The 25,688-nt window shown below is 42.8% G+C and overlaps 3 protein-coding genes across 11 annotated transcripts in view; all 3 read left to right on the top strand.

Moving 5' to 3' along the window:
- Window positions 1–1,795: 1,795 nt before the first annotated feature.
- On the top strand, window positions 1,796–4,183 carry RPP14 (ribonuclease P/MRP subunit p14). Its single transcript, XM_013180220.3, has 5 exons — window positions 1,796–1,954; window positions 2,044–2,128; window positions 2,585–2,661; window positions 3,253–3,331; window positions 3,938–4,183. Exons 1-5 carry the CDS (start codon window positions 1,869–1,871, stop codon window positions 3,992–3,994), a joined length of 384 nt encoding a protein of 127 aa, XP_013035674.2. The 5' UTR covers window positions 1,796–1,868; the 3' UTR covers window positions 3,995–4,183.
- HTD2 (hydroxyacyl-thioester dehydratase type 2) lies at window positions 4,023–5,080 on the top strand. The gene has a single exon (XM_048072389.2). It carries the CDS (start codon window positions 4,023–4,025, stop codon window positions 4,527–4,529), a length of 507 nt encoding a protein of 168 aa, XP_047928346.1. The 3' UTR covers window positions 4,530–5,080.
- A 1,333-nt stretch (window positions 5,081–6,413) lies between these two features.
- Window positions 6,414–25,688, top strand: part of PXK (PX domain containing serine/threonine kinase like) — a 35,900-nt gene continuing 16,625 nt past the window's right edge. For 2 of the 9 annotated variants that reach the window (XM_048072290.2, XM_048072283.2), the window contains exons 1-7: window positions 6,489–6,755; window positions 16,370–16,420; window positions 17,094–17,141; window positions 21,505–21,691; window positions 23,639–23,716; window positions 23,874–23,947; window positions 24,834–24,908. In XM_048072290.2, coding sequence (XP_047928247.2) covers window positions 6,654–6,755; window positions 16,370–16,420; window positions 17,094–17,141; window positions 21,505–21,691; window positions 23,639–23,716; window positions 23,874–23,947; window positions 24,834–24,908 — 615 coding nt within the window. In that variant the 5' untranslated portion in view covers window positions 6,489–6,653. Of the gene's footprint in view, window positions 6,756–16,369; window positions 16,421–17,093; window positions 17,142–21,504; window positions 21,692–23,638; window positions 23,717–23,873; window positions 23,948–24,833; window positions 24,909–25,688 lie in introns of all 9 variants that reach the window. The other 7 variants (XM_048072280.2, XM_048072274.2, XM_048072253.2 and 4 more) reach the window with 6 other exon arrangements.

The raw sequence follows: 25,688 nt of genomic DNA, 5'->3' as shown, positions 1-25,688 counted from the left end.
TTTAACAAGTTAAACCACTCGGGTTCAGCTTCACTTTTGGTTAATAAAAAACTGACATGTTGTGTCCAGCCTTCCTGGTACAATCCTGTGTGTGCTCTTTATTGTTTACTGCAGCTGACACAACCCCCCGCAGCGCTTACATCAGGAGCAGGCTTTACAGCAGCTAACTAGATTTTCCTGGAGCGCCTGAGTTTCTGGTGCTTGTGTTATCAGAACCTGATGGAGAACAGCACTCACACTATTGCAATAACCAAAACAGATTTGTTCATTATCTGACCACCACTTTTTGCCCTTTGATGACAAAATTTTACTAATATCTTAAAAAATAATACAAAATTCTATAGAGATTATTGCTCCAAATAAAACTGGCTGCTCTGACATGTTTGCCACATTATTGTAGAAATATTATTTGAGCACTGTGCTAACTGGTTCTCTGTTCCTAGGAGGAACACTAGAGATCTCTTGCTGTCCTACACTTACAGCTACTGAATTTTATGTGGCAAGCTGTTTTTTTAACCAAACTAATAATTTGAAAAACAAACAAAAAACAACAACAACAAAACAACTTTGGTACGTGTGAAATTATCTATTCCAACATTCAACATTTGCTTTTGCTTAAGGTTCATTTCTAAGCATTTGGTATTTCTTGTACAGTTTTTAAATGAGTCTGGGAGTGTAGTGCAGGTGGATTGTGGTGCTCATCATGAGAAAGCCTCTGCTGCAATACAGAACTTCAGCTTTGGGCCCTAAAGGAAGATGTTGACATGTGAAGGGGCTAGAAGGCAACAGCACGATGAACAAAGATCTAGAAAATGTCACGTTTTACAGAAGGACAAGAAGAACTGGGATTTTTTCCTCAGGAAAGGAGGACTGAGGGAAAGAGTGCTGGGAATCTTCAGTTCCACAGAAGATTTTATTGAGGAGGAATGATCCCATATTGACTAGGACCGGCCTGTTATTACAGGTTATAGGCTATAGCAGGGAAGATCTTGAATAAGCATTCAAAAGATCTATCTGGAAGACAGAATAGGCTGCTTGACAGCCTATTGTGAAATGTGTCGCCGTTTTCTTGTGAATACCTCCTTCAGATCACCAAAGGCTGTAGCTGACCTAAACGTGCTGTCTCCAGGTTTGTTCCCCATCAGCAGCAGGAAGATGGCAAGGCCTGCCCCTTACAGCCTGACACCCAGGAAGGCCATCAGGGTGCTAGGGTCAGCCCCAAGGCTCACGAAGTGCCTGGGCCGGAGGGGGCCAAGCTGCTGGGGGACAGAGAAAATCCCGAGGTTGAACAGAGAAAACATCTTGAAACCTGAAGTGCCTTTACACAGACTGGTTAGCTTCATGACAAATAATTTTCTTGTGTGTCGGGCCCTATCTTAAGTGTAGGTTACTGCAGTGTTACCCTTCCAGGTGAGCATTCATTCTTGGATGAATGTTTTTTAAAAGAAAGAAAAATCCATGAAGTTCTTAGGCTCAGGATGTTATTTCGCCTTGGGCGTTTTTTTTGCAGAGTAAAGGAACTTCCACCCTTTCTGCCGATTCTCACACAGTCTTTCAGATCGACCACAAGCATTTATGCGGGTCTGAGGTGTTTTACCACCGCCCGTTCCCCCAGCTCCGGGGAGGCTCGTTTCGGCCCCGAGGACTCCTCAGGCCATGGTTTAGTGGGTGACATCGGTGGCAGGGGGACGGTTGAATCAGATAAAGGTTATAAAACACTTCGAAACGATGATTCTACGGCTACTCGTTGCCATCCTCGCCCTGAGGCGACGCCCGCGGGCGGCGCTCGGCCCGCCTCGTCGCCATGGCGACGGCCTTGACTCCGCGGGGCCGCCGTAGGGCGGGCGGGCGCCGCCATCACGGGGCGGATGGCGAGAGCGGAGCCGCCGCCGGCCGCCTTCGAGCGGCGGGTGCTGAGGAACGCGGCCGGGCACCACTACCTGCGCGTCCGCCTGTGCGTGGCCCCCTCCCCGCCGTCCCGACCCTTCCTTCCCGTCCCCCTTCTCTCCCCTCTAACCGGCCCTCTGCTCTGCTTCCCCGCAGGGAGCTGCCCGACGGCGGGGCCCGGCCCAGCGCCGCGCAGCTGAAGCAGCTGGTGGTGGCGGCGCTGAGGGAGCTGCACGGAGAGGTGCGACGGGACGGGACGGGACGGGGTGGCTGGTGCTGGGGGAAGGACCTTTCCTTGCTCCGCCGTGCGCCTGGGGTTGTGCCTCTGTCGTCCTGCGGCTCCGGCCCGCCGGGCTCTGGAAGTCGGCACGGGGAGGGTGTTGTCCTGGGGTGAGGGGGAGTAGGGGAAGGGAACAGCGTGGGTGGGGGAGCCCTGAGTACTATCCCCCCCCTCTTTTTCTGATTCCTGGGTGGCTTCAAACAAGGCAGGCCGTGTCTGGGGCCTGCAGCTGTGTTGTGGAACCCAGCTGCCTTCTGTCAGAGCGGTGCTGCAGGAAACGAGGGGTGGTGTAGCTGAAATTCGTGTGGGATTTGAGCATAACTTTCCCAAAGGCACGTGCTGACAGTGAAATCTCTTGGTTATAAACCCCAGGAAAAGCATGGGATGGCACTTACTTAAAAACTTATTTTTATGTAGGTTGGAGCAGCTTTGCCTGTTGATGTCTTAACATATGAGGAGAAAACTCTCTCTGCAATATTAAGAGTTGTTAGCAGGTAAGGTGCGGTATGTGTGCACTTTAGATACAGTCATGAAAGTATTTTTCATTAAAAAAGCAGAACTCTCAGTCTAAGAGTGGTCTCTGAAGAGTTAAGGCTAACTTGCAGCTACCTGCATGGAGCATGCAGAAAATAAGTTAAAATTCACTGAAATTTTAAACCCAGATGCATCCGCATATTATTCCTGCTTTAAAACAGAATGGTCTGGTAGGAACTAAGCACTGCTGAAATAAGTGGCATTAGATATCTTTCTGTCGTAAAGATGTGAATGGTTGCCAGATTTAAATGAAGACAGCTGTGGGTGATTTAGGGGAAGAAGGAGTTTAAAGGCCCAGAAAGAACTTATGAACAGGGCCAGTAAAGTGGGTTTGACAAGGTAACATTAAGCATCTGCTGTGTTGCAGTCATTACAATAACCCTTTATGGCATAGTGTTGCTACTAGCACTCGTTGATGGAATTACCTGCTGTTAAACTCTGTTAAGGTTTCATTACTCTTTACGTAACATACTTTTCTTTAAGATGTTAATGCTGCAGGAAAACAGAAAAACAAATTTTATTAATAAATCTTTTGTATTTTTTTCACTTAGTGGCTTTGTCAAGCTGTGGAGTGCTCTAACGTTGCTGGGCTTCTACCAGAACAGAAGGTGTGCCTTTCGAGTGCTGCAGGTAGGTCGGATGGCTTCCCCAAATGTCAGTTCTTGCTGTGCGATCGCCTGGCTAGGTGAGCATGTGGCCTCTTAATAGACAGGTGGCCTTGCAAGACTTGCAAGAAAATCTTGGTTTGGGAGTGAAATGTTTTTCAGTGCAGGTGTATAGGCCTGTGTTCAAGCAATTGTTTTCTTACACTGAATTTTGTAAAATCTGACAGTAGCAGCTGTCTCATCACTTCATGGTTTCATTCCAATGAGAAACATTGATATTAATATATCTGCGAAACAATAATTTGTGGAAAATTTTATTCTTTGCCTACACCTTGGTCCAATCCTTTACTTCCTTACCCTATTTCTACCCTTTATAATAGTTAATGTTGGCTCACTTCATTTAAAAATGCATGCATGAATGTGCACCTTCAGAGCTTTTTTTTTTCTGAGGATGCTGCTTAATAAAACAAGTTCCAAGAATTCTTTGTCTCTGAAGCCATGACTAACCAAAATTCTGTTCAGCCATAGCTCTAACTTTAAAATATTTTATTTAAAAGGGAAATGTTCAGTGTTTTTCAACTTTGAGTGCATTTGATTTTTTTAATACGTTTTTTTTTTCCCCCCAAACTAGACATCTCCATTTCTTCTTGCGTTATCTGGGAACAGTAGAGAACTAGTCTTGGACTGAATGCAGTTGTTGGTTTGATTGTAAGAAGATGCTGCTGCTCTGCAGGTGTGGAATTTCTAGAGGGAATTTCCGACAAAGAGCCTTGACAAAGCTGACAGTTACAAGCTCTCTACTTGGATGTTCCTTACTTCAGAGTTTACATATAAAAGTTGGAGACAAAGCTGAACTTACTAAAGCTTTTACACAGAACGATGTTGTTACTTTTTCTGATTTAACAGGTGACACAAACCCTTTGCATTTAGATGAAGATTTTGCAAGGAAATCTAGGTTTGGGAGAACTATTGTACATGGAGTTTTGATCAATGGACTTATTTCTGCAGTTTTGGGTACTAAAATGCCTGGTCAAGGTTGTGTATTTCTTTCTCAGGAGATTCGATTTCCAGCTCCTTTGTATATTGGAGAAGAAGTCATAGCTGCAGCGGAAGTTAAACGACTGAAGACCTCTGTTGCACACATCTCAGTATCCTGTAAAGTCAAAGGAAGTGGAAAGACTGTTATGGAAGGGATGGTGAAAGTCATGGTGTCAGAAAGTTAGAGCTGTTGATCTTAAGCTACTTCACAGTAAAGGCAAAAATACATGTTTGGTTTTGACTGTCTGTTTACATGGCATCTCTTAATCCAGTACATTTGCAACAGAAAACCTTCACGATCTTCCAAAGACTATACACAAACTCAATCCTGATGGTAACTGCATTAAGAGACTTACAGCTTTTAATTTTTCTGTGTACCATCACACTGAAACCAATGGAACTAGACACGCCTTACAGACGTGGCACTTCCAGACAAGCTGTGCTACAGTGGAAAGTCTAGAGGGGTAGGAGCTTATATTGAGGCTGTTCCTTTCATCAAGGCTGCACTTCATAGTAGCCCAGTTAAAACACGTTACAACTGTTTCACAAAATAGTTATATGGTAACAAACAGGTGAAAAGGGACAATTCTGTGCTTTTAACAAGCAAAACAGACAGGTGAAGGTACTGATACACATGTACTGCAAGATTGCTTCATGTAATCCGTATTGAACCTCTAGCTGATGCTGCAGTGCTCTTTTGCGATGTGTTAGCTAATAAAGCCTTTAGCTCAGCCGATTAGTAGTAGCCAGCCTTGATAGAAACAACACAGTCTTTCTGACAAAGCTTGAAGATGCAGCACTTGAAATACTTTATGAGGAATGATGAGGACCATCAGTAGTAAACGTACAGGCTTTTTTCAGTTGGTGGCTCATTTTCTGGCTGCATGTTACCCCCTCCTTTTCTCTGCAGCAGAAGTGCATTCTGCATTGATACAAATAATCTCAAAAGTTGTTTGCTATGAAAAGAAAGTTTGTCCTCAAACAGTGTGATGAAGGCTACTGGTAAAACAGCTATATTGTCTAGGTGTGATGTCAAATACAACCCTAATGCAACAACATACCTCAGGTGTTAAAGGAGGCAGGATCACAGGGAGGGGCAGCTGCAAGTGACAATGGTTGTAACATTTAGGCTGACTAAAATGTGCCTGCTGCTTTCAAAGCACAGGGCTTGGCCTGTTCATAACAAGGAACCAGTACTGAGAGCTTTCCTTATCTTTTGTCTGTGAGTTGATTCATTTCCTGCTTCTTTTTTTCTGCCTTAGGTCACTGCCTGATAACATATTTTTGCTATTCAAAGCACTGTTTCGAATCAGGCATATACTTCTCACTCGTTTTTGTTCATCTGCTTCTCTAGTTGTGAAGTTACATTAATGCCTATTACCAGAATGAATCAAATCTGAGGGTGAGACAGTAGGCGGGAGGTTGAGGCAATAATTAAATTTGTATCTGACCTCCAGGGTAACTGCAGGAGAAGTTTGGGAAGAGTCAAACAAGCTTGCTGTTCTAAGCTGAGATTTAACTGCTTAATCACAACGCACAGCCATTTTCCTGTCAGCGTGGAGCGGCAGAGGGGAGATCAAGGCTGTTTGTGCCAACTGTTCTAAGTGTGTGACAGACTGTAGCTCTGTAGTCTTACATACTTAACAACATTTGAAGTGAGGTTAATTTCTGTATGCACTGTAATAAGTCAAAAGGGTATGTGGGCAGTAGGTTTCCAAGTGGGATTGCTACGTGCTATTGAAATACATTTGGGATGTTGCTACAAGGAAAGTTAGGCTGTGGAATTCACTTTTGCCGCCTTCCATTCACATTTTGCAAATACTCTTAACTAAAAATCGCTAAACCGTGCAGACGATACCGAATCCTACCCAATTTTCTCATGATAGTTTGCCTAAGGCGAGGAAAAAGGTAGGGAGCCGCGAGCCCCAGCAGCGCCTGGGGGAACACCTCCTGCCGGCCTGTGGTAGCCGAGCCGAGGGCGGGCCGTGCCGCGGCTCGACGAAGCGCCGAGCCCGGCCCGCCCGCGACGGCCGGCGGAGCGGGAGCAGGAGGTTACCTCAGCGGGAGCCTGCCCGCCGGCCCCTCGGCCCCGGCCGGAGGAGGAGCGCCATGCCGCCGCTGCGTGCCTCGGACAGAGCTCGCGGCTCCCCCTGGCGGCCGGGCGGCCACAGGGCGGGCGGGCGGCGGCGCTAAGGCCCGGCGGGGCGGCGCGGAGCTGCCGTGTTGACAGCGCCGGGAGCTGGCCGGGAAGGGAAGCAGGTTGGCGGCGGCGGCGGCGGCGGCGCCGGGTCCCCGCTGCCCTCCGCGGCATGGCTTTCATGGAGAAGCCTCCGGCCGGCAAGGTGCTGCTGGACGACACGGTGCCGCTGACAGCGCAGATCGAGGCGAGCCAGAGCCTGCACTCCCACACGGTGAGCGGCGGCGGCGGGCAGGGCCGCGGGGGCGGCGGGAGGGAGCCGGGGCGCCGGGGGGGGACCCCGAGAGGCGCCGGGGTAACCGGGGGTGGGCGCCGAGAGGGAGCTGGGGGGGAGCGGGGCCGGGCCGGGCGGCTCCCCGGCAGCAGGCCCGGCGGGGTCGGGGACCGCCCGAGGAGCCTCCGGGGTGGGCAGGGAGCGAGCCCCGTGCGGCGCGGGGAGATGGGGGCGGCGGGGCAGGGGGTGCCCGGCGGGCTTGGGAGCTGTGGGGGGGCCGAGGGGGGGCCCTGGGACCGCAGGGGGGTGAGGGGGCAGCCCCCTGGGGAGCCCCTCCGGTGGGGATGCGGGGTAGGGGGGCTGCTGGTGCTGCTGCTGCTTCCCCCGCCTGTCCTTTCTGTGAAATGGGTCCTCTGCCTGCAGCAGCTCGGTGGCTGCGTGGGGCGGGCGGTGGGCTTCGTGTTACCTCGGGCTCGCATCTGCCCTGAGAGAGGCCTCGCGCCGTAGGACTCAAGAAATAAGCGTCCGTAATTTCTGCTTGTCGTGGGATCCATCACCGCGTTTGGAGCAGAGATGGGTTCTCGCTGGCCCATCTCAGCAGCCGAGATGAAGTTACTTTTGCTTGGTGCCACTGTAGTGGGGTCGCCGAGCTGCAGGGATGTCCCCAAAGCTTGCTTTCTGTGTTACAGGGAGCGGCGGCACCCAGCAGAACGAGCCCTCTTGGGACTTTGTGTCACGGGTTAATTCTGGGATGTGCGGTACACGTGCGTGCCACCTTCATGAGAACTGTGCTGTCTTTGAGCTTGCAGTAATAATCCAAATTTCATAACCTCCTGTCTGCAGTTATTTTCCACCTTAAAAACTAGGCTTACTTACAGTATGAGCAAGCAGTACTGTGATAGAGAATCAGAGAGAGAGCGGGCTGTCACTTCTGATCCCTGCCTTTAGCTCAGAGCGGGGATGCTGGGCTAAAAAGAAGGCCAGAGGCACTACGGCAGCAGGTACGCCGGTAGGAAGCTGGTTTTAAGTGGAGAGAGGGTGTTCCTTCTGCCCCTTGCACAGCATTCCTGCCTTGTTGATCCCTTTATTGGTTCCTTGCAGCTGGTGAATGCTCTTAAATGTTCTCGACCTGTATGACAATAATTGTAGATTCACCACGGGATATACAGCTAATCTGAAGATTGTCTTATTAAATAGTTTTCCTGTAAGCAGTCTGCACTCAGGAAGTCTTGTAGTGAGGGGGGCTTTCTTGTACATGAAGATCTCACGTTTACTGATATCTCCGTCTTCCTCTGAACAGAAACCACATGTGAAAAATCTTCTAGAAGATCTTGTGAATCTAGTGGGCCACGGCTCTCAATTGTTGTTACCCCTATTATAAATAAAACTGATCAGGTTTATCCTCTGGCAAGCCTAATACTTTTTACCTGTTTCAATGGCTGAGGGGCGTATGTGCCAAGTTGCGTGAGAAGCTGCGTAACATCTAATATTCCCCAGTTAGCAGTCTGTATTACAGCTTCATCGTTAACTTGGTTTGTGTTGTGGCTTATTACGCTGCTTCACGAGTGCAAATGACAGTAGCTTTTCATGTTCTTTTGGTTTGCGTGATTCTGGTTAGGAAAAAAAAAGGCACAAAATTCTTTTAGAATGAGTACTTGGAAGTAGATTTTCAATCCAGACTCTGTGTGTTGCCTTGTCTGGGTGAGTTTGATAGCAAATGTTGTCCCCCCCGCCTTTCATCTCTGTATTCTGTTACTAATGGATGTTCAGAAAAAAATCTCTACTGATTCGTTCTGATCTTCTGTTAATAACAGAATGCTGAAGCACTGTGCCTTTTGATTTAAAATCTGTCTCTACGATACATCTATTAGTAATTGTTTGTTTTACTGCAGAAGCCCTGTTGATAGTTGAAAGATGGTTTGAAGTGTCTGTAGCACAGATGGCTTGTATAGAGACAGTGTGGGATAACAAAATACAGGAAGCCATAACAGAGGCTTGCTTTCTCATTTGATGTAAGTGGAGTATTTTGTCATTTTGGACATTTCATCCTATGTCCCTGGTATCTGAATAATTTGTTTATTAGTGGGGAGGGCTGTCCACGATTTGAACTTGCCTGGTTTAAATAAGTCATGGAAGTAGATCCTTGTGTTTGAAGTGGTGTATAAATGAATCCCTTCTAAGAAATAGGGATATATGTTGAAGTTTTTCTGTGGGGCATTAGAACTATTATTATATTTTATTACATTATAGTTGTAAGGAAGTAGGTTGTCTTTATCTCAGTGCTTTATGGGGTTGTCCCTCACTCCACCTCCAAGTGATTTCTTAACAAGGTGTAGATCTATACAGTTCTTTATCCCAAATGAATGTTTGGAAAACTAGGTCTTCATATGCCAGACCTGTTCTAAAGCTGAAATACAAGGGCATCCAGGAACACATTTTATATTCTTTTGTCAGCAGTATGTATTAAAATTTTATAATCCTTCTTAATGCTGTAAGAATTGCTTGAAGTTTGCATTTATAATTTTTTCCTATATATCACTGCTTATAAAAGCATTCACGTGACGATGATGTAGGCCCAGATTAGATGCACCTTTAATGTGACAAACAAACTAGTAATAATGTAAACTTTCTACAGGTGTTGAAAACAGCCAGTCTTCTGAATAACCAGCTGAGGAAAAGGCAAAGAATTTCAGGAAAAGCTCCGTAGACATGGTGAAATACCAACCAGAAGACCAAAGCTTGTGTCAAATGAATAGTTTTCTGGTCTATTGTTCTAAGCAGTTTCTGTTGAGATTTAATACAACAGACTGGGTGAATGTAAACTGAATAACTTAGGGGCTGTACTTGGCGGAAATTTAGTTTGTTTCCTGGGAATGAAGGTGAAAGTAAAAAATAAAGCTGAAAACCAAACCTGAAACTACTACATAGTACCTCAACTCTCCAGAAACCTAAGAAGGGACAAAGCTAGTATTCAAAATACTCGTTTAGAGATTTGTACTTTTTGCTTAGTAAGAGCATGCTGATCCCCTGGTATGTTTTGGTTTTAGATTTTTAGGAAAGCAGCTGCAGACATTTCTGGTTTGCTCACAAGCTCTTTATGTTTTTTCCAAGTCAAAAGAGCTGAGAAGTTCTTACTTGAGTTAGTACATCTGAGCTGGTGTGTAATATCTGTGCCTTTGTGTTGCAACAAAGGTATTGTCAGCAGAGTTTTTCTTCCTGCATGTTTATTTCAGGTGATAACTGAAAATGAAAGCGACGCCTTTTCTTTTCTACAAAAGTTGTTTTCCTGGTTACACGTGTTACAAGCGTTCTGACTTTTGTTGGAATGTGCGCTTACATGCGAGTAATTGTATAGTGCAGTGTTTATAGAGTACATTTCATTTTGAAAGCCAAATAAATTTATATTGCAAACACATTCCAATGGTATCTCACTTAATAGATTTGAAATTACGTAGGCAGACCCCCGTCAGCTTTGTTGCATCTCCTTCTGTGTGCTTTAATCACATCACTAGCACTGAATAAGACATGAGCATAGCTGTAAAACTTCCAGGAGTGTGTTGGGCACCTCACAGGCACGGTTCAGTGCTCGTGGTAGGTCCGTGTACCAGCCATTTTGCAGAAAATGAAGTTGTTTTGTTGCCACTGCATTTGCTGTCTTTAGGAGTGGAATTGCATCCGCTGTATTAAACCATTTCAGGTGTCTCATCTAAATGCCGAATGTTGTGCTCTGACAACAGAGGCATTCTCAGCACTAGAGCTTTAATACATCTTCACTGTTGAAATTGCTTCGTAGTGCAGTCTTTCCTCCGTGTGTTCACTGTTTAAAAGTGGCTTTCTGTGTAAGCCTTAAAATAGGATGCTGCGTTCTTCCACCATAACCTAGACATACGCCGTATTATGAACCGCAAATCTGTACATACAAGTTTTAGAGCACTTCAAAGTAGTAAAACCACTAGCGAGTAATACACGTACTTCTGAACATTCCTTAATTCTTTTCCAAAGCAATTCTCCTTTTTCATGCATTTCATGTTGAAATTGAAGTAGTGAAACAGCCAATTTTGCTACAGTACATCCTTGTCTGAAAGGCATTTGGAAATGAACAGCTGAAATAAATCCCTCTTGTAACATACTTTCAGAATTTTTCATTTTCCTTAAGCGATGATGAATGTTGACACTCATAGCTTTTAGATTTAAAAAAACATGTTGAAAAAAGCACTTATATTTTTTCCTGCATTATTTCCTATATGTTTTTCTGTGCTACGAAAAATGGAGCCATATGTTTCTAGAACTTTAGAATATATTTTAAAAGCTTGTAAAGGACTTTGCACATCTGCTTTATAAGGAGTTCAATCTCTATAAGGTTGCCTTCGCTTTGAAAAAAGATATCATGAAATTACTTTTAGAGGTGGCTTTAGACAGGGAGCTATTAGAGCTCTCTTGTTTGATGTTTTGGTTATGTGGCTCTTCCGCAGGACTTTATGTATTTTAGATATTCCAGCCTTACGGTTTCCAGTGCTGAACTTATCAAGTTATATTGCATCTGTAACTCCTGCAAGGACCACAGGCAAAATATTGGTTCCTACAAAATCTTGCAGTATAATTAAGGTATTTTTATTGGCTACTGAGTCTTTCCTGAGAAATGCTGAACATCTTCCCCTTTCTGACGAAGGCCAGGGTGGTACGGCGTATTGAAATGCCCTCGTTTCTTTCATCTCTCTCCAGAGCTTTTCTCGTTCAGTACGTTTCATTACATGTAAACGCCTGTCCTATTTTTTTCCTGCAGTTGTCCTACTTCATAGCTTTCACTTGTTGGATGGCTTAGTCACTACTACAGAGCAGTGCAGTGCGCTTGGAGCCGTGTAATGCGCCCACTCCTCTGTGCTGAAACACAGGTAAACACCGCCGGCGCTGCTCCTGCACCAGATGGGCTCAGCAGCAGCTTGTGCAACTGTAAATACGGACTCTGCCCTGGAGTGAAGAGGTGCCCGAGCTGAGCAGCTTTCCCGATTTTGTTGCTGCTTTTCACATGGGAGATTTTCTAAATAAACACTTAAAAGAGCTTCTTATTAGAAATAGTTGCAATCCAGCCTTCTTAAGCAGGGATTGTATTCATGCTTAATTAGGCTTTCCTCTCTTTAATGCTTATAAAATAAAGCCCTTTCAAACTTGCAGTTGATGTGACCTGAAGGTGACTGGATCTTTATAATGGTTGGCTTTTCAAGCCTGTTGGATTAAACAGATGCAGAGCAGAAATCTGTAAAATAGGCTGGCTACCCTGAGCCAGAAATTTGGAGACAGTTTTCTTGGGAAAACAAAATGTATTACCTAATATTGGCCAAAGACTCTCTACTTTTTTTTTTTTTTTAAATATGAATCTCTAATTGCACCACTTGGTTTCCTATTTTGTCTCCGCAAAAGCCTTTTCTTCTGTCTGCTTTCTGTTTTAATGACTAGGAGAGGCGATAAACAACAACTGTTGAGTGTTATGACATACTTTGCTGTGTGACTTGCACCTAGGAATGCAGACAAAATTACCTGTGAGGCTCCGAACTGCTGATGCTGGTGTTTTAACTAAGGCTGGAATGCTGAGGTGTATCTTGGGGAATGGGAGGAAAAAACACCTCAGAAAGGCTCTGAGTGGAAATGGTTAAGCAGGGTAAGATCAGGGGAACGTTAATGCCAGGCAGTAATTGCGGGCTTGCTGTTGGTAAAGGATTGGAGAAGGGCAGCGTGTTAGTCACTGAGCCATGTGGATGTTTGGAAAACACTCTTTTTCGGGATCTCCATCTCTCTGTAGCGGTAGGAAGAAGATTTTAGGAAACGACTGTGAGACTGGGGTCACACAGCTTTCCCTGCTCCCAACGCTGTTTTCCTCTTTCTTGACTAAAAAGAGCAGCCAGGAAGCGATCCCGTAGGTAAAACTGCTTTGCTTGGCATCTTTAAATACACACATACATACGTGTACGTGACGAACTGCTGCTGGAACGCTGGGCTTGTGGCAGGAACTGGCTCAGCAGTACTGGGAGGAAAAGCAGCGGGCGTACAGACCTGACCCGCGTGGGACCCCCGAGGGACAGGAGGTGGCCTGGGAGCGGTGGTGGACCTTGTGCGGTGGGTGCTGGTGAGCTTGCTGCCCTGGGGCCGCATCAGCAGCACGAGGCCATCCCTCTTCTGCCAGCTGAGAGCTTTCTGTGCAGTCTGGCAGCTGAAGTTGCTCGGTAAACTGAGTCCTGGAAACAATTCTGAGCCCTTCGTGTAGGAGTGAAAGACATCGGGGGGATTTCTGCGTGACTCACGGGAAAGTGTAGCTAAATTAGACCTCACTGAGCCTGGTCTTAAATACCGAAAATTTTCAGCAGGAGTGAGAAAGGGCTAGCAACTATCAGAGCTGAGCCCTGTCTGTCACGTTTTCCTGATCTATACTATGCGGTCAAACAGAGCTTGTTCGGAGTGTGCCTGTCTTCCTTACAGCTTCAATTTCCCTCCTATAGGCATGGTCTCCGTCCTGCTAAAATTGGGCTCTGTCATTAGCTGTCTTCACCACGTAGTGCTGAAGAGGCCAATTCTTCACTGAGTTCAGTGCTGATGTGGGGAGCGTGGTGGGACTTAGCTTTTTACCACAGACAGAACTAACAGCCACATCTGCAGAGGGATGCTCTCTTGCTGGAGGTTGTGAATCCTGGGACATAAAATGTGGGGTCAATTAATGCTTTAGGACACCCGAGCAGAACTGGTTGGGAAAACCCTATGGTCTGCGTGAAAAAACAGTTGTGGCCCGAGTCTGTTTTTGTAATACAATCGTCCTGTGAAAATGAGATCTGGGAAGGAAGGAAATGAGAGAATGGTTTATCGCCACGCTCTGCAGAGGAGACGACTGTCATATTGATCAGAGTGGTTGTATGCAGCACGATGCTTTGACAGTTGCCTAATGAATTGGTGTGCTCTGCCTGTCCGGGAGCGTTTTCTTGGAGTACAACAGCGAAGGTTAATTGCTGGATAACGAGTAAGTGCTACAAGGGGTTGGGCAATAACTCTGCTGCTTCAGAATACTAGAAAAGATGAATGACTGAACACGGTGAATCATCCCTGACGTGTTTTTTTTTTTTTTCAGAGAAATAGCCAGTGTTCCTTTGAGACTTGCTGAATAAGCAGTTGCTGCATTTTTCTGGCTGAGAGTGAAATAGTCTCTTCCTACTTCCCAAAATGCAGTAACAGTCACAAAATAGGAAAAGCCACGTTAGTTGTGAATTTAGGTTTCCATGTGTCTGCTTAATTGGTTTCTGTTAGAAAATTTCCAAATGTTATTAAGCTGGTTGAATTAGAATCAGCTCTGTGGAGTTTTCTTACCATTGCTGAGGATTTGGGCTTCTTGTTTTACAGGAAATTACCTTGATTATAATGTCAAATACGGTGGTTTTCATGCTAACTAGTCTTGAATTTGTTCTCATGGATAGGGGGTTCAAAGTTGCCACAGCTATTCGATAGCTGTTGCTGATAAAGGATATTTTACGTGAATTTGAGAAAATGAAATAGCTTTCTTGCCTGAACAGCATTGTGGTTCAGAAGGAAACTCCAGTTAATAAATCCTGGGTGAGCTAAGGCTGAACAGGCAAGGTAACATCATCTGATGAGTGTTGCCTTCGGCTCTTCCCTGCGGTAGTCCTGATTCTTGCTTTATGCTACTTCCCTTTCATGGTGGTAAGTGTTAAATGGAAGTTTAATTCTAAGGTGGGATTCTCTGATGTGCTTCACTTTGTTTGCTGGGACACTTTTATTCTTCAGTGTATAAGCTCTTAATTAATTTCATTTGAAAGAGAAGAATTAGTTCTGTGTGGTTCTGAAGGCAACTTCCCCAAAAAACAGAAGACGTTTCATTGTACTTAAATGAGGTTAATAATAAATGTCTGTGCTGGATTTCTAACTGTGAAACTGAATTTATAACACTTCATGGATCAAACTCTCAACTGATCGAGTTATCTGTGCAGTATGCGGGTACGTGCCACATTTGTAGGTACTGTTATTGTTACAGAATGGACAAATTGGGCATGTAAATTTAAGGTGCTGGAAATGCTTTTGTTTTTAACTTAATTATTGTTCATTTGTGATAATTTGGAATGCATCTTTAATTTTAATATCTGAAGAAAACCTTGTCCCTAATGCTCCGTTCTGTCCTTTTCATTTCTGTGGGACTCCTGTTGATGTAAGCTGTTCAGCACAATGAGGTGGTGTTTGAAATTGAAAAATTATATCAGGTGCTCTTGAAAGATAGTGCCGGGGTGAATGAAGCCATGTGAGCTGAGTGTGGTTCTGCCATCCATGGCCGAGCAGAGCGGAGAAGATGGGTTTGCCGAAAAGGCTGTGGGACGTGCTCCTGGCCTGCAGCTTCGAACTTGGGAGGAAAGTGTAAAAGCATAGGTGGCTGGGTGGCTTCTTCCATCCCTTCTGGCTCTGGTCACTCCTTGACACTCCTCAGTGCTCAGCACTGCCTTTTCTTGAGCAGCACCGTGCCATTGTGGCTCTTCGTCTTCATGTCTTTCAATGGACATTATGTGGCCAGATCTCTATAGCAAGACTTTTTTAATAAAAAAAAAAAAACAAAAAACCCTGCGTTCATAGAACTTTCTGCAGAGGCAAATGTTAAAGGAAGTACCTATTACTATTCTTATAGTCCAGATTAATTTTATTTCCTTGCTAATTAAACAATACGGCAACTATAGGCTTTAAACGGAGATTATAGGCAAGTCCTTCTCCTGGAAAGCTTTGTATATGATCTCAAAATGCCCAAAGTGTTTTTAGAACTGCTTTCAAACTCCAACAGAGTAGAGGTGAAAAAAAATCACTGCTTCCTTGAAGAATGTCTTTTCTGAAGAGGTGCACAAAATACTTGGTATCTCTTCTTGAGGTAATTATTTAAATTGCTGCATTGACCAGGCATTAGTCTACCAAAGGTGTGTTGAAGCTTGAAATGAGAAGACTGAGAAGAATTGTGCTTTCTGAGTGTAATCCTGGTGGGAGAATTAATTGATCTTTAAAGGATAATTTAAATTAACGGTTGGGACTTGATCATCTTAGAGGTCTTTTCCAACCAAAATGATTCGATAATTAAATTTGCATTAGAGATGAAGAATTACCATCATGAGGAACTGATATGTTCTAGTTACTCAAGTACATGCCAAACCTTTTTCACGTAAATATAACCAGAGGTTGGGCAGCTGTGGGTGTGTACTGGCGTTTTGCTCTGTGATGGAGGCAGTAATTCCTGGGGACCACTGGTTAGATATTGGAGGTGGGGAGAGGTTTCTTCAGCTGTTCTCAATAGAGATGATGTTCGTTGAGTATTCTCTCACCTTTTCCTTAACTGAGAGCGTTCAAGTGCTTCATTCTGCAAGCTCTTGGACCTCTTCTCATCTTTAACTCTGCAAAGCAGTGGGTGAGTTGCTGGTGATGGTCTGAACGAACCTAGCTTGGACCTTCACCTCGAAGCTCGAAGTCTGCAACTGAATTTTCTGCTTCTGAATGTTTCCTAACTGGGTAGTGGTCATGTTTGGAGAAGTGCCTAATAACTTTCTTCATCTCGTTAGTTCTCATTCCTAATAACTTTTTCTTTTTACTAGGAATACATAATCCGTGTGCAGAGAGGAGTTTCAGCGGAAAACAGTTGGCAGGTAATTTTGTAAACTCGTTCAGGAACCAAGATGCCGTTTTAGGAAGAACTTGAGAATTCTCTCTTCCTAGCTTCTTAAATTTGAGCTGGAGAGGGGAGTGTTGGTGTAAATTGAGAACATGAAGTGCTTGAATACTTTGGTCAAAAACTGAGAAAAACACTGTTACTGCCAGCTACAGAAGGCAAGTTGTCTGCTGCTATTGTGAATTTTCCAGGAAAACAAAAAATGCCTGTCATGTTATTACCATGTGTTGGTGTGGCTGTCATTTTTAAATTTCAAATGCCAGTTTGCCTTCTCTAGTGCTAAAATCACAGTCTTGCTGATCCACAGCCAGTAAAACCTAGAAGTAGTAATGAAGGTGATGGTGAAAAATTGTTGCTTCTAATAAGGCAAAAATGCTTTGTTTGTAGGCAACTTTGCTCATACGTATTTTTTGGAAAGCTGTTTAAGATAATATTCAGGAATGCACTTTTGTTCTGGCCGAGATATCCTTAAAAACTCTTCTTTGTGCTCTGGCAGTATGTCATAAATCCAGTAGTTATGCATTTGTACAAAAATGGCTAAAAGAAGAGAATTACAAATGGGAATTACCTCTCTCTGACGGGATTTTGAACAGTAAAATGATAATGAGAAAAGTAATATGCTTCCTCAACTTTTTCTTTATATTTTGCAGATTGTGAGGCGATACAGTGACTTCGACTTGCTTAATAATAGCTTGCAGGTAACTTTTACCCTTGATATATAAATATGAAATGTCAGAAGGATATATTTAAAATGTCTTGAGATATTTTTATATATTGTAATGAAGAAAAAATACAAATCCACACTGCTATAAAGGGAAACAGTGATTTCAAATGTAACTTAAATGTATGCTTTTTCACTCTTAGGCTTTTTTTCCTTGTAAAATTATAATTTTAGCATCAATAGGACCAATTTATATATAAATGGTGGAGATTGGCAGATACTGAATCTTTCCCTTCAGTGCTGTGACTTTTCCGGTTTTGTGTGTTATTATTTGTTCCTCCTTTGATTTGAAGAAAGCCAAGGCACATACCAACCTTATAAATTCAGCATTGAAGTGCTATGTGTCTCATTATTTATATTCGTCTAAAAGCACTTCCAGATGCTGCTTATCATGTGATGGATTTCTGTATCACTGAAAAGTGTTCCTTACTTAAACACAGGACTTACTGTGTTTTCTTTTGCTTTTTAGGACAATTATTTCTTTTTAGTTTGTGTGGGAAAAAGCAGGGTATAGGAGCGTGTTTGGGAGAAGGGGGGAAGCAGCAGTGACTGGCGTCTCCTGGAGTGAAACTTGTTACTCGAGATTTCCATGGTACTAGGCAAGCAAGACAAAAAGCGAGCACTGCTGTGACTTGAGGGTATATTTTTATGACTAATTCCCCCCATTAAATGTGTGAATTTGGGAACTTAATATAGCTTCCGCTCCCCTCCTCCCCCCCAATCAAATCAGCTATTTGCTTGATGAGCCTCGGTGAGCAAAAACATGTCAGGATGTTGAATCGTGCACGCTGATAGGGCAGGAATAATTTGAAGCAGATTAGAAGGTAGATGGGGGAGCAAATTAGTCATAATTCAATAGAGGCAGTGTGGTTGGGTTGTGCAATTATTTTGTTGAATATGCAGTAGCACACAGTAACTTTTGTCATGACCCAGAAGCCTCTCATGTGATGTGCTGAATAAATGCAATACAAAGGTATCCCCTGCTCCAGCAAAATCCAAGATTTAAGATTAGATAAGCAGCTATGGGAACACAAGGAAATGAAATGGTGCTGGTCGACATAGTGCACAGGAGTCATTGTAGTCTTAACCATTGTCAAGTTTTGATAGAGATCACAGAGAAACAATTTTGATGAGGCTTTAAAAAGAAGATAGTTCATTTTATTTTTTTTAATCTACTGTAAGTCCCTCTTAACCATGGGGAACGTGTTAAGGCATGAGAAAGCTTTGTTGTCTTCTCATTTAACTTGCAAATGAGGCAGCTTTAGTGGAAAAGGCAACAGACCTTTTTAGACCTTAAATTTAGAGATGACAGGCTAGGCCTGGGTGGATGATTAGAAAGGATCAAACAGAATCATCGAGACATACCCCTCTAACTTGGATAGGAGGATATGTAGAGGGAAGCTAGATTACATTAACAGGTCTTGTTCGTTAACATTTGGCCTTCGTCATTGCAAACTCCTGCTCACTCCCTGAATCTCTAGCTCCTAGATTATTCTGCTTTCAACCGTCTGGAAGGGCAAAGATGTATCTGTGCTTGGAGATAGGCTTTTCTCCATACCTCTTGTAGGGAGCCGCCCTCAGACGTGTAATTCTTCAGCCCAGCAGAGGTGAGTTTTAAGCCATTATCAAGGTTGCACAGCTCTGCTTTTGACAAACACCATTCTCCAGCCTTGTTCTGTATGTCAGGGCTTGAGAGACACCAGACAGTAGCTGGTGAGAAACATGCTGAAATTACTGTCTTCCCCCAACTGTTTTTTTCTTGAGCTTTTTTTTATAAATTGCTCTTTGTGATGCTGGAGCTGTGGTTTTCTGATCCATTAAGACATACAACACTCCTCAGTTCTTTCCACCCAGAACTCTAAGCAGCAGTTATTTCATCACAATGTTCAGGTCCCGTGAGTTGTTTTTAAACCTTTTAAACTTTCACTTGTGTATGTAGAAATTAATAAAAAGTAAAAAAAATAAAAATAAAAATAAAAAAATCCCACAACCAAACAAACCACCACCACCAAAAAAAAAAAGGCAATAAGAAAATATGAAAAAAATCCTCCTCCTTTAAAACTAAAATGTCACTGGAAAAAAAAAACCCTGCTAGGGGTTGCTTTGCGTGTAAAGCTCTAACTTCTTCCAGTTTTTGTGACATACCCAACCTCTGTAGGTTTGGGCGCTTCGCTTTGAACACAAAGCAGTGGCTGAGTTGAAATGCAATTTTTCTACTGTTAATCTGAAGCTACCTGTGCAATAATAGTAAGGACTGAGAACTTAAAAATGTCCTAGGCTAAGGGATGCAGCTCCACCAAACGCCTTGGTAATAAGGAGAGGAGTATGTCTGTGACCTTGATCTGCATCAGAAAGTTTTCAAGCCAGGTTCCCCGAGCCCCAGCCACATACCAGATTGAAAAGCTCCTTGCAGGCCATTCTGCATTTTTTCCTCTTTGCTTCTTTGACAGAGATGTGTGGAGATTATTGCTTGCTCTTCTGCTCTTTTAAATGAGCTACTGGTACGGTGTTTGCAGCAAGGTATCTGGCTTTTGTGAAGCGTTTTATTGCAGCTCTTGAACAGACATTCCTGTGCAGGCTGTGTTTGGAAGATAAGGAAGTTGGTCCCCAGGTTCTTCTGTGGCAAAGCCCATCCTTGGGTCAGAGCTGAGCTGGGGCCACTGGGATGTACGCCTGTGTCAGAGAGGTCGGGACCTTGGTGAGGTGGTGTCTGGAGTAGGCAGTGGTCTCACTGTGCCATGGGTTTTGGCAGATAGCTACAAAAACCTGGGGGTGAATGCCACTTTCCGCTGGAAAATAGAAAACGTGTGGTTGACTGAAATTAAACAAAAGAAGAAGTAGTGGTTTGAAAGCATCTGAAGTAGAGTCCTTTTCGCTCTGACGGTAGCCAGCTGTCAGGTCAAGAAGGTAAAGCTGATTATGACTTGATATGCTTTTCAAGTGAGTCGTGGCAGAAATGCATTTTGTTTTTATTTAGAAACTTCTGTTGGGGTAGGAGTGGTCTGCCAAAGGTTCTGTATGCCTGTGGTGTGCAAACTGATTTGGTGAATTGCAGGTTGTAAGTAGTGCACTGTTGCTTTGGGGGTTATTATTTTGTTTTTCCTTTGGGTGTAAAAGAGCATTAATAAAAGCTCAGTGGATAGGATGATTTGTAACATCTTCTGTAAGTCAGACGTAGCCACAGCTCTTTTTCAGTCTATGATTTGTAGTCAGAGCCAGAAGGTTTGGCGGGGGGAACAATTCCCGTCTTCAAGGAGGAGAAAAGGAGAGGGATTGCTACCTCCGCCACAGTTCGTTGAACTAATCCTTCCATTTTTCCACTAGTTAAAATGAGGCTTGTTCAAACCCTCAGAAGTCCCCGTCTTCTCCTTGGTGACCTGTTTGCTTTAGAAGTGAGGTTGTTGCATTTAATGGAATTGATTTCTGCAATACACCCTTCTTAAAGATAACACCTGTGGAGATGGAGCATACCTGGGGCAGATGCTTTGATCTGCAGGACAACGATGTGTTAACAACACAAAAAATTTATTCTGGTGATTCATGTGATTTAATTGAATATAAACAGCGTGCAGCCTAGTTTTGTTTTCTAAAGATGATCTCTTTGATCTGACTTACATAAAGCTTTGGATTTCTGCATAATTTTTCATTTTCCTATTTTAAAGCATTTCTCAGATTTTATCTGAAGCTTTGGGTCACACGTCAACATTAAACAACTACTGTATATCTGCCAGTAGATTGCTACATATCTTTCAGCCTAGAAATAGCTGCAGTTTAAAAAATGTATAGCAACAAATTCAGAAAAGAAAGTGGAAAAGTTCCACCATATCTGAAGTTACAAATTTAAAATACTGATAATAAGGGCTTTAAATTACCCATAAAAGCAGTAGAGGCAAGAGGAAAGATATTAATCTGCACTTCTTTAATAAAGCATAAATCTTGCAGGAGAAAATGGTGTTTTTTTTTTGTTGTTTTGTGTGCTTCTCCTGTATGTGTGCAAAGGTATGTTGTACAAAGGATTTGGCTGAGAACTGGAGCCATTTAGTATCTGAAAGCTTTGTGTAGTGATCTTAAATGCATGACTCACCAGCAAAAATCTATCTCCTTGCATCTTCAGTGTCATTCCGTTTATGGATCTCTTCACACTGAGATGCAGGCTATTGTCTGACTACCTCTCTCTGATAATAGTACCTTAAAAACCATAAAAGCTTGTATATACACGGTATAGAAAGAATTATGTAGTAGTTAGCTCACTGTTCAGAGTCTTTTATTTTCTGGATTGTGAGTCTACATCCCCGCGGCATTTTGAGAGCACTGTTAGTAATTTTCCTTCTCTTTTTAAGATCTCAGCTCTAAGTCTACCTCTTCCTCCAAAAAAGTTGATTGGAAATATGGAGCGTGAATTCATAGCTGAAAGACAGAAAGGACTCCAGGCCTATCTCGATGTAATTACTTCCCATCACATACTGTCTAACTGTGAACTCGTAAAAAAATTTTTGGACCCAAACAGCTATTCTGTAAACTACACTGGTAAGTGAGGAATTGTAAAACTGCATTACAGCTTCTCTTTAGCATGTGTGCATGTCTTCCATGAATGCTAGCAAGGATTTATACTAAAGCACATTACAGGGGAAGTAAAACTACACAAGCTATCAAAACTCTTGTGTATAACCACATGCAGGGTATGATAATGTTTCTCCAGGTCTGTGCATGAATGATGCTGTGATAGTCAAATCTAAATGTTTGAATTATTCTACAGAGGAGTGTTGAGGGTCAGGACCTATGTAAGCTGAACTTGGGGAGAGGGTGCTAATGAAACCGAAATCTATTTTTTCCCCAATTGGTGATAAATGGTTGGGCTGGGGGTTGGAAGTCATTTGTTTACCAGGGTGTGAGGTGGAGGTAAGCTTGTCAGTTCTGTAGTCTGCTAAAACAGCTGATCTTCTGAACACCAAAGCTTAAATTTGTCATGTTTCTTAGATTTTTCAGATCAAGGGAAATAAATGTGATCATCTTGTCTAGCTCCCACTATCACTTTGGGTTGTGCCACTTCCTAGAACTGATTGTTTGAGATAGGTTCAATGTTTTTTCCATGGCTTGATTAAGCCATGTTCCCCCCATTGGAAAATGAGTTAATCTCTTAAAACAGTATCCCAGTGATCGGTTCTCTTCATTATTAAATGTTTCTTCTTTGAATTTGTCTGGCTTCATCCACTAGAAATGGTTAGAGTTTGTATGATAGACTGAAAAACTTCCTCTTCGTGATGAAACCCACACCACAGACTCTTTGCAAAATGCAAAGCTTGTTTTCATAAAAGCACAGCCAGCCTACTCAAGCAGGAACTTACTGCTTCCTTTTCACTTGTCTTTTTGCTCTCTCTTTATGTAACATTTTTCTGTCTTCAGCTTCGAAGTGCAAAGAACATTTCCCGGATGTTTATGCTAAGCTGTGGAGGAGATGTAGATTATTAGTAACTCTTTAAGGATGCAGTTTGTCTGGCTAATGCTGAGCAAACAATTTAAATCCTGTAGGAGATACTGTGATTTCTGTGTTAATTCTGAATGCTTTCATCAAAATTATTTTTGTGCAAGTTGCAGAGAAGCAAGTAGCAATCAAATTGTTGCCTATGGTCTTTGGAGACACCGTCAATTTGTCTGTTTTTAATCTCGGAGCAGTGAGCTGATATTTATTGCACTGTTACCTGTCTTTTTCATACCATATTTTTAGAGAGAGGATAGACTGCGGAGAGATATGGTGCATCCTTACCTTTTTGCTGTGTGTTTCTAAACCAAGATAAGCCATGTCAGAGAAAACTCCTTGCTGGCATGGTTCCCTTTCTGCCCCTGCTGTCACCACTTCCCACTGAGATTTCCCCTTAAATCGCTTCATGAATACACCAGTTGTATTCCCAGCTGTGGGAGAATTCAGTAACCAGAAGGGTGTCAGGTTTTTGTTTTGTTTTTTGTTTTCCTTCTCAGAAATGCATGTTGGATCACGATAGCTAGAAAAATACCTTTGCCTGCACTGAAAAGGGCAGAATAACATGTAACGAAACAAAGATGATGCATTTGCATGTTAAAAACGATGGTGTAGATGCACATTAAGAGACTTACAAGTTAGCACTTCTACAGACACAGCAAAAACATTTTTTAATCTAATGTAGGGTATTCCAGCTGTGGAAAGTCTTAGATAAGAGCACTGGATTTAGGCTTGGAAATGTAGATCTAGTAGAAATAGAAGGCTAACCCACTAAGCTGTGTTTTCTGAAGGCAGTGCTTTCTCTGTTTTCTCAGTGGATTTGAGTTCTCAGGTTAAAAATGCAAATGCCCTTTAACTGTGTTTTTATCTGATTTCCTTTTAAAGTGATTTTGCTGACTGAGTCTGAATTCCTGCAGGCATCCTTCTGGCATTGAACTTTACCTAATATGTGTAAAAATCACATTAAATAGTCTCTCAAAAACATTTCTTTTTTCCAGAAATTGCCTTACAGCATGTTTCAATGTTCTTCCGATCAGAGCCAAAGTGGGAAGTGGTGGAGCCGTTAAAAGATATAGGTAAGAAGAACACGTATGCGTGAAAACTTGTCTTATTTTTTCCAGTGGGTTGTCCTGAGATAACAGTACTATCTTTGCTTACAAACCTTGTCCTGCCTGTAAGCCATGTGATTTACTAACGTTTTAATTCAACCTGACGATGACTCTTTTCTTGTAGGTTGGCGAATACGTAAGAAATATTTCTTAATGAAGATAAAGAATCAACCAAAGGAACGGCTAATGTTAAGCTGGGTATATATACTTTTATAGTATTCTCTAGTCTTTAATAATGAACTTTCCTTATTTTGTTTATATCAACTGCCTGGTGTTAGTGACAGATTTAAGTGCTCAGGCTTTGAAAGCATCTTGAGAGCCCTTAGTTGGTTTTGTGGTGTGGAAAATTCTGTTTTTTTCCTCTGGTGGCAAGTCCAATTTGAAAATTTCTGTGCCAGGTTCCCACTCCTGCACCCCCATTTACTGTTTTTCAGTTGTGATGATGTATGTAGCTGGCGATCATAGTGTCACATAGCTCACCAAAAGTAACAAGGCGATTCTTTTTCAATATTGGGTTATTTTTACTAGGTTGTTTAGTTGTTCTGACAAGCTAGTAGGTGAGACGCACAAATTGTTCCTTTGCCACAGGCATTTTTGGACTCCAAATAGTTTGTTGTTACTAAACAGTTATGCTCCTGTGTTGAAACCTGTTGCCCTCTTAGTTGTATCAGCATAGCTGTTTGTGAGACTTTACTGGAGGGTGGGTGTTGCTAAAACCTGCAATAGAAGGAGACGTGGTTTTGGTGGAGGGGAAGAAGGGTGAGAGTTATGCTTTACTAGTTCATAGTTTACACAGTGCCTCAGTTTGGGTTTGGCAGAGTTCATATAGGGGTAGTAATAGAGGTCAGATATGGAGGAGGAAGCAGGCAATAATACTTGCTTACTGTAAGGTCAGATGCTTTGTATTGTGAAAGCACGACCTTACTCATTCAGCCTTTTAAAGTTTGCTTCTTTGCGTGTAATTTGCTGTTCAAAATTTACCTTTGAGCAGCTGTCTTAATTTGCGAGAGCAGAATATAGAACATATTTTCTTTATGGAATGCAACATATATTGTGATGCCTTTCTTTCCCTATTTATTTCTAGGCTGATCTAGGCCCTGATAAATACTTGTCTGACAAAGACTTACAGTATGCTGTGAAACTTCTTTCTTCCTGTTCTGTGAGTATTCCTTGAAGACGTTTAGATTGTGCCAGCACACAGAAAAGTGCTTGCAAAGGCTGATCTTGCAGAAACTATTAGAAATAGTTTGTAATTTTCCTTTCATTTAAAGATGTGTGACCCTTGTAATTAAATTCCCCACACAATATGAGCTAACACGTTCTCAGTGCAAACAATAAACCTGCAGGATTTTTACAGAAGTTCCAGAGTTGTAGCTAATTGTATTTTTCTCTTCTGCTACAGTACTGTGAGATCATGGGCTTTTATTTCATCTTCTCAATGCTTTTAGGCAGTTAGGGTAGTGCTGCCTAGGTGTCGTTGCTATCCAGTGTACTGGGGATATTCTTGGGCAGCAGTGCACAAGGCAGTGGAATGAGTCATTATTTTTTTGGTTCTTTGAACTTGGGACAGCAATGTCTTACTAGAAGCATGATGAAGGCTGTACAGCGTAAGCTCCTGTGCGATGCCAAATTATAAAACTGACACCTTATAAATCCAGTAGACATGTCTGTCTGAAAAACTGGACTGGCTGAAAAGGATGGTGTTTTAAATGGGTAAACCTCTACATGCAGTCCTGAAACTCGGAAGATGCACGTACCAAAAGAGGCTGAAAATTAGGCTTTTTAACCCCCAAACCAGACCAAACCCAATATATTAAAATAAGATATGAACAGGGGTCTCTTCGTAACTAGCAATTTCAGTTAATGTATGTGTTGCATGTGTAATTTATTTCAACATGTGCTGTCTCATTTAGTTTCATAATGTTCCAGGAAGTCGTTA

The sequence above is a fragment of the Anser cygnoides genome, chromosome 10 (assembly GCF_040182565.1).
Source record: "Anser cygnoides isolate HZ-2024a breed goose chromosome 10, Taihu_goose_T2T_genome, whole genome shotgun sequence".
Classification (NCBI taxonomy): Eukaryota; Metazoa; Chordata; class Aves; order Anseriformes; family Anatidae; genus Anser; species Anser cygnoides.
The sequence above is the reverse complement of the archived record's forward strand: the minus strand, read 5'-3'. Positions and strand labels throughout refer to the sequence as shown.

Bases quoted from the DNA above. Each gene is read 5' to 3' on its own strand.
- RPP14 (XM_013180220.3), top strand. From the start codon at position 1,869: ATGGCGAGAGCGGAGCCGCCGCCGGCCGCCTTCGAGCGGCGGGTGCTG. The intron at 1,955-2,043 runs GTGCGTGGCCCC...GCTTCCCCGCAG, and splicing joins CACTACCTGCGCGTCCGCCT to GGAGCTGCCCGACGGCGGGG. The intron at 3,332-3,937 runs GTAGGTCGGATG...CCCCCAAACTAG, and splicing joins GTGCCTTTCGAGTGCTGCAG to ACATCTCCATTTCTTCTTGC.
- HTD2 (XM_048072389.2), top strand. From the start codon at position 4,023: ATGCTGCTGCTCTGCAGGTGTGGAATTTCTAGAGGGAATTTCCGACAA.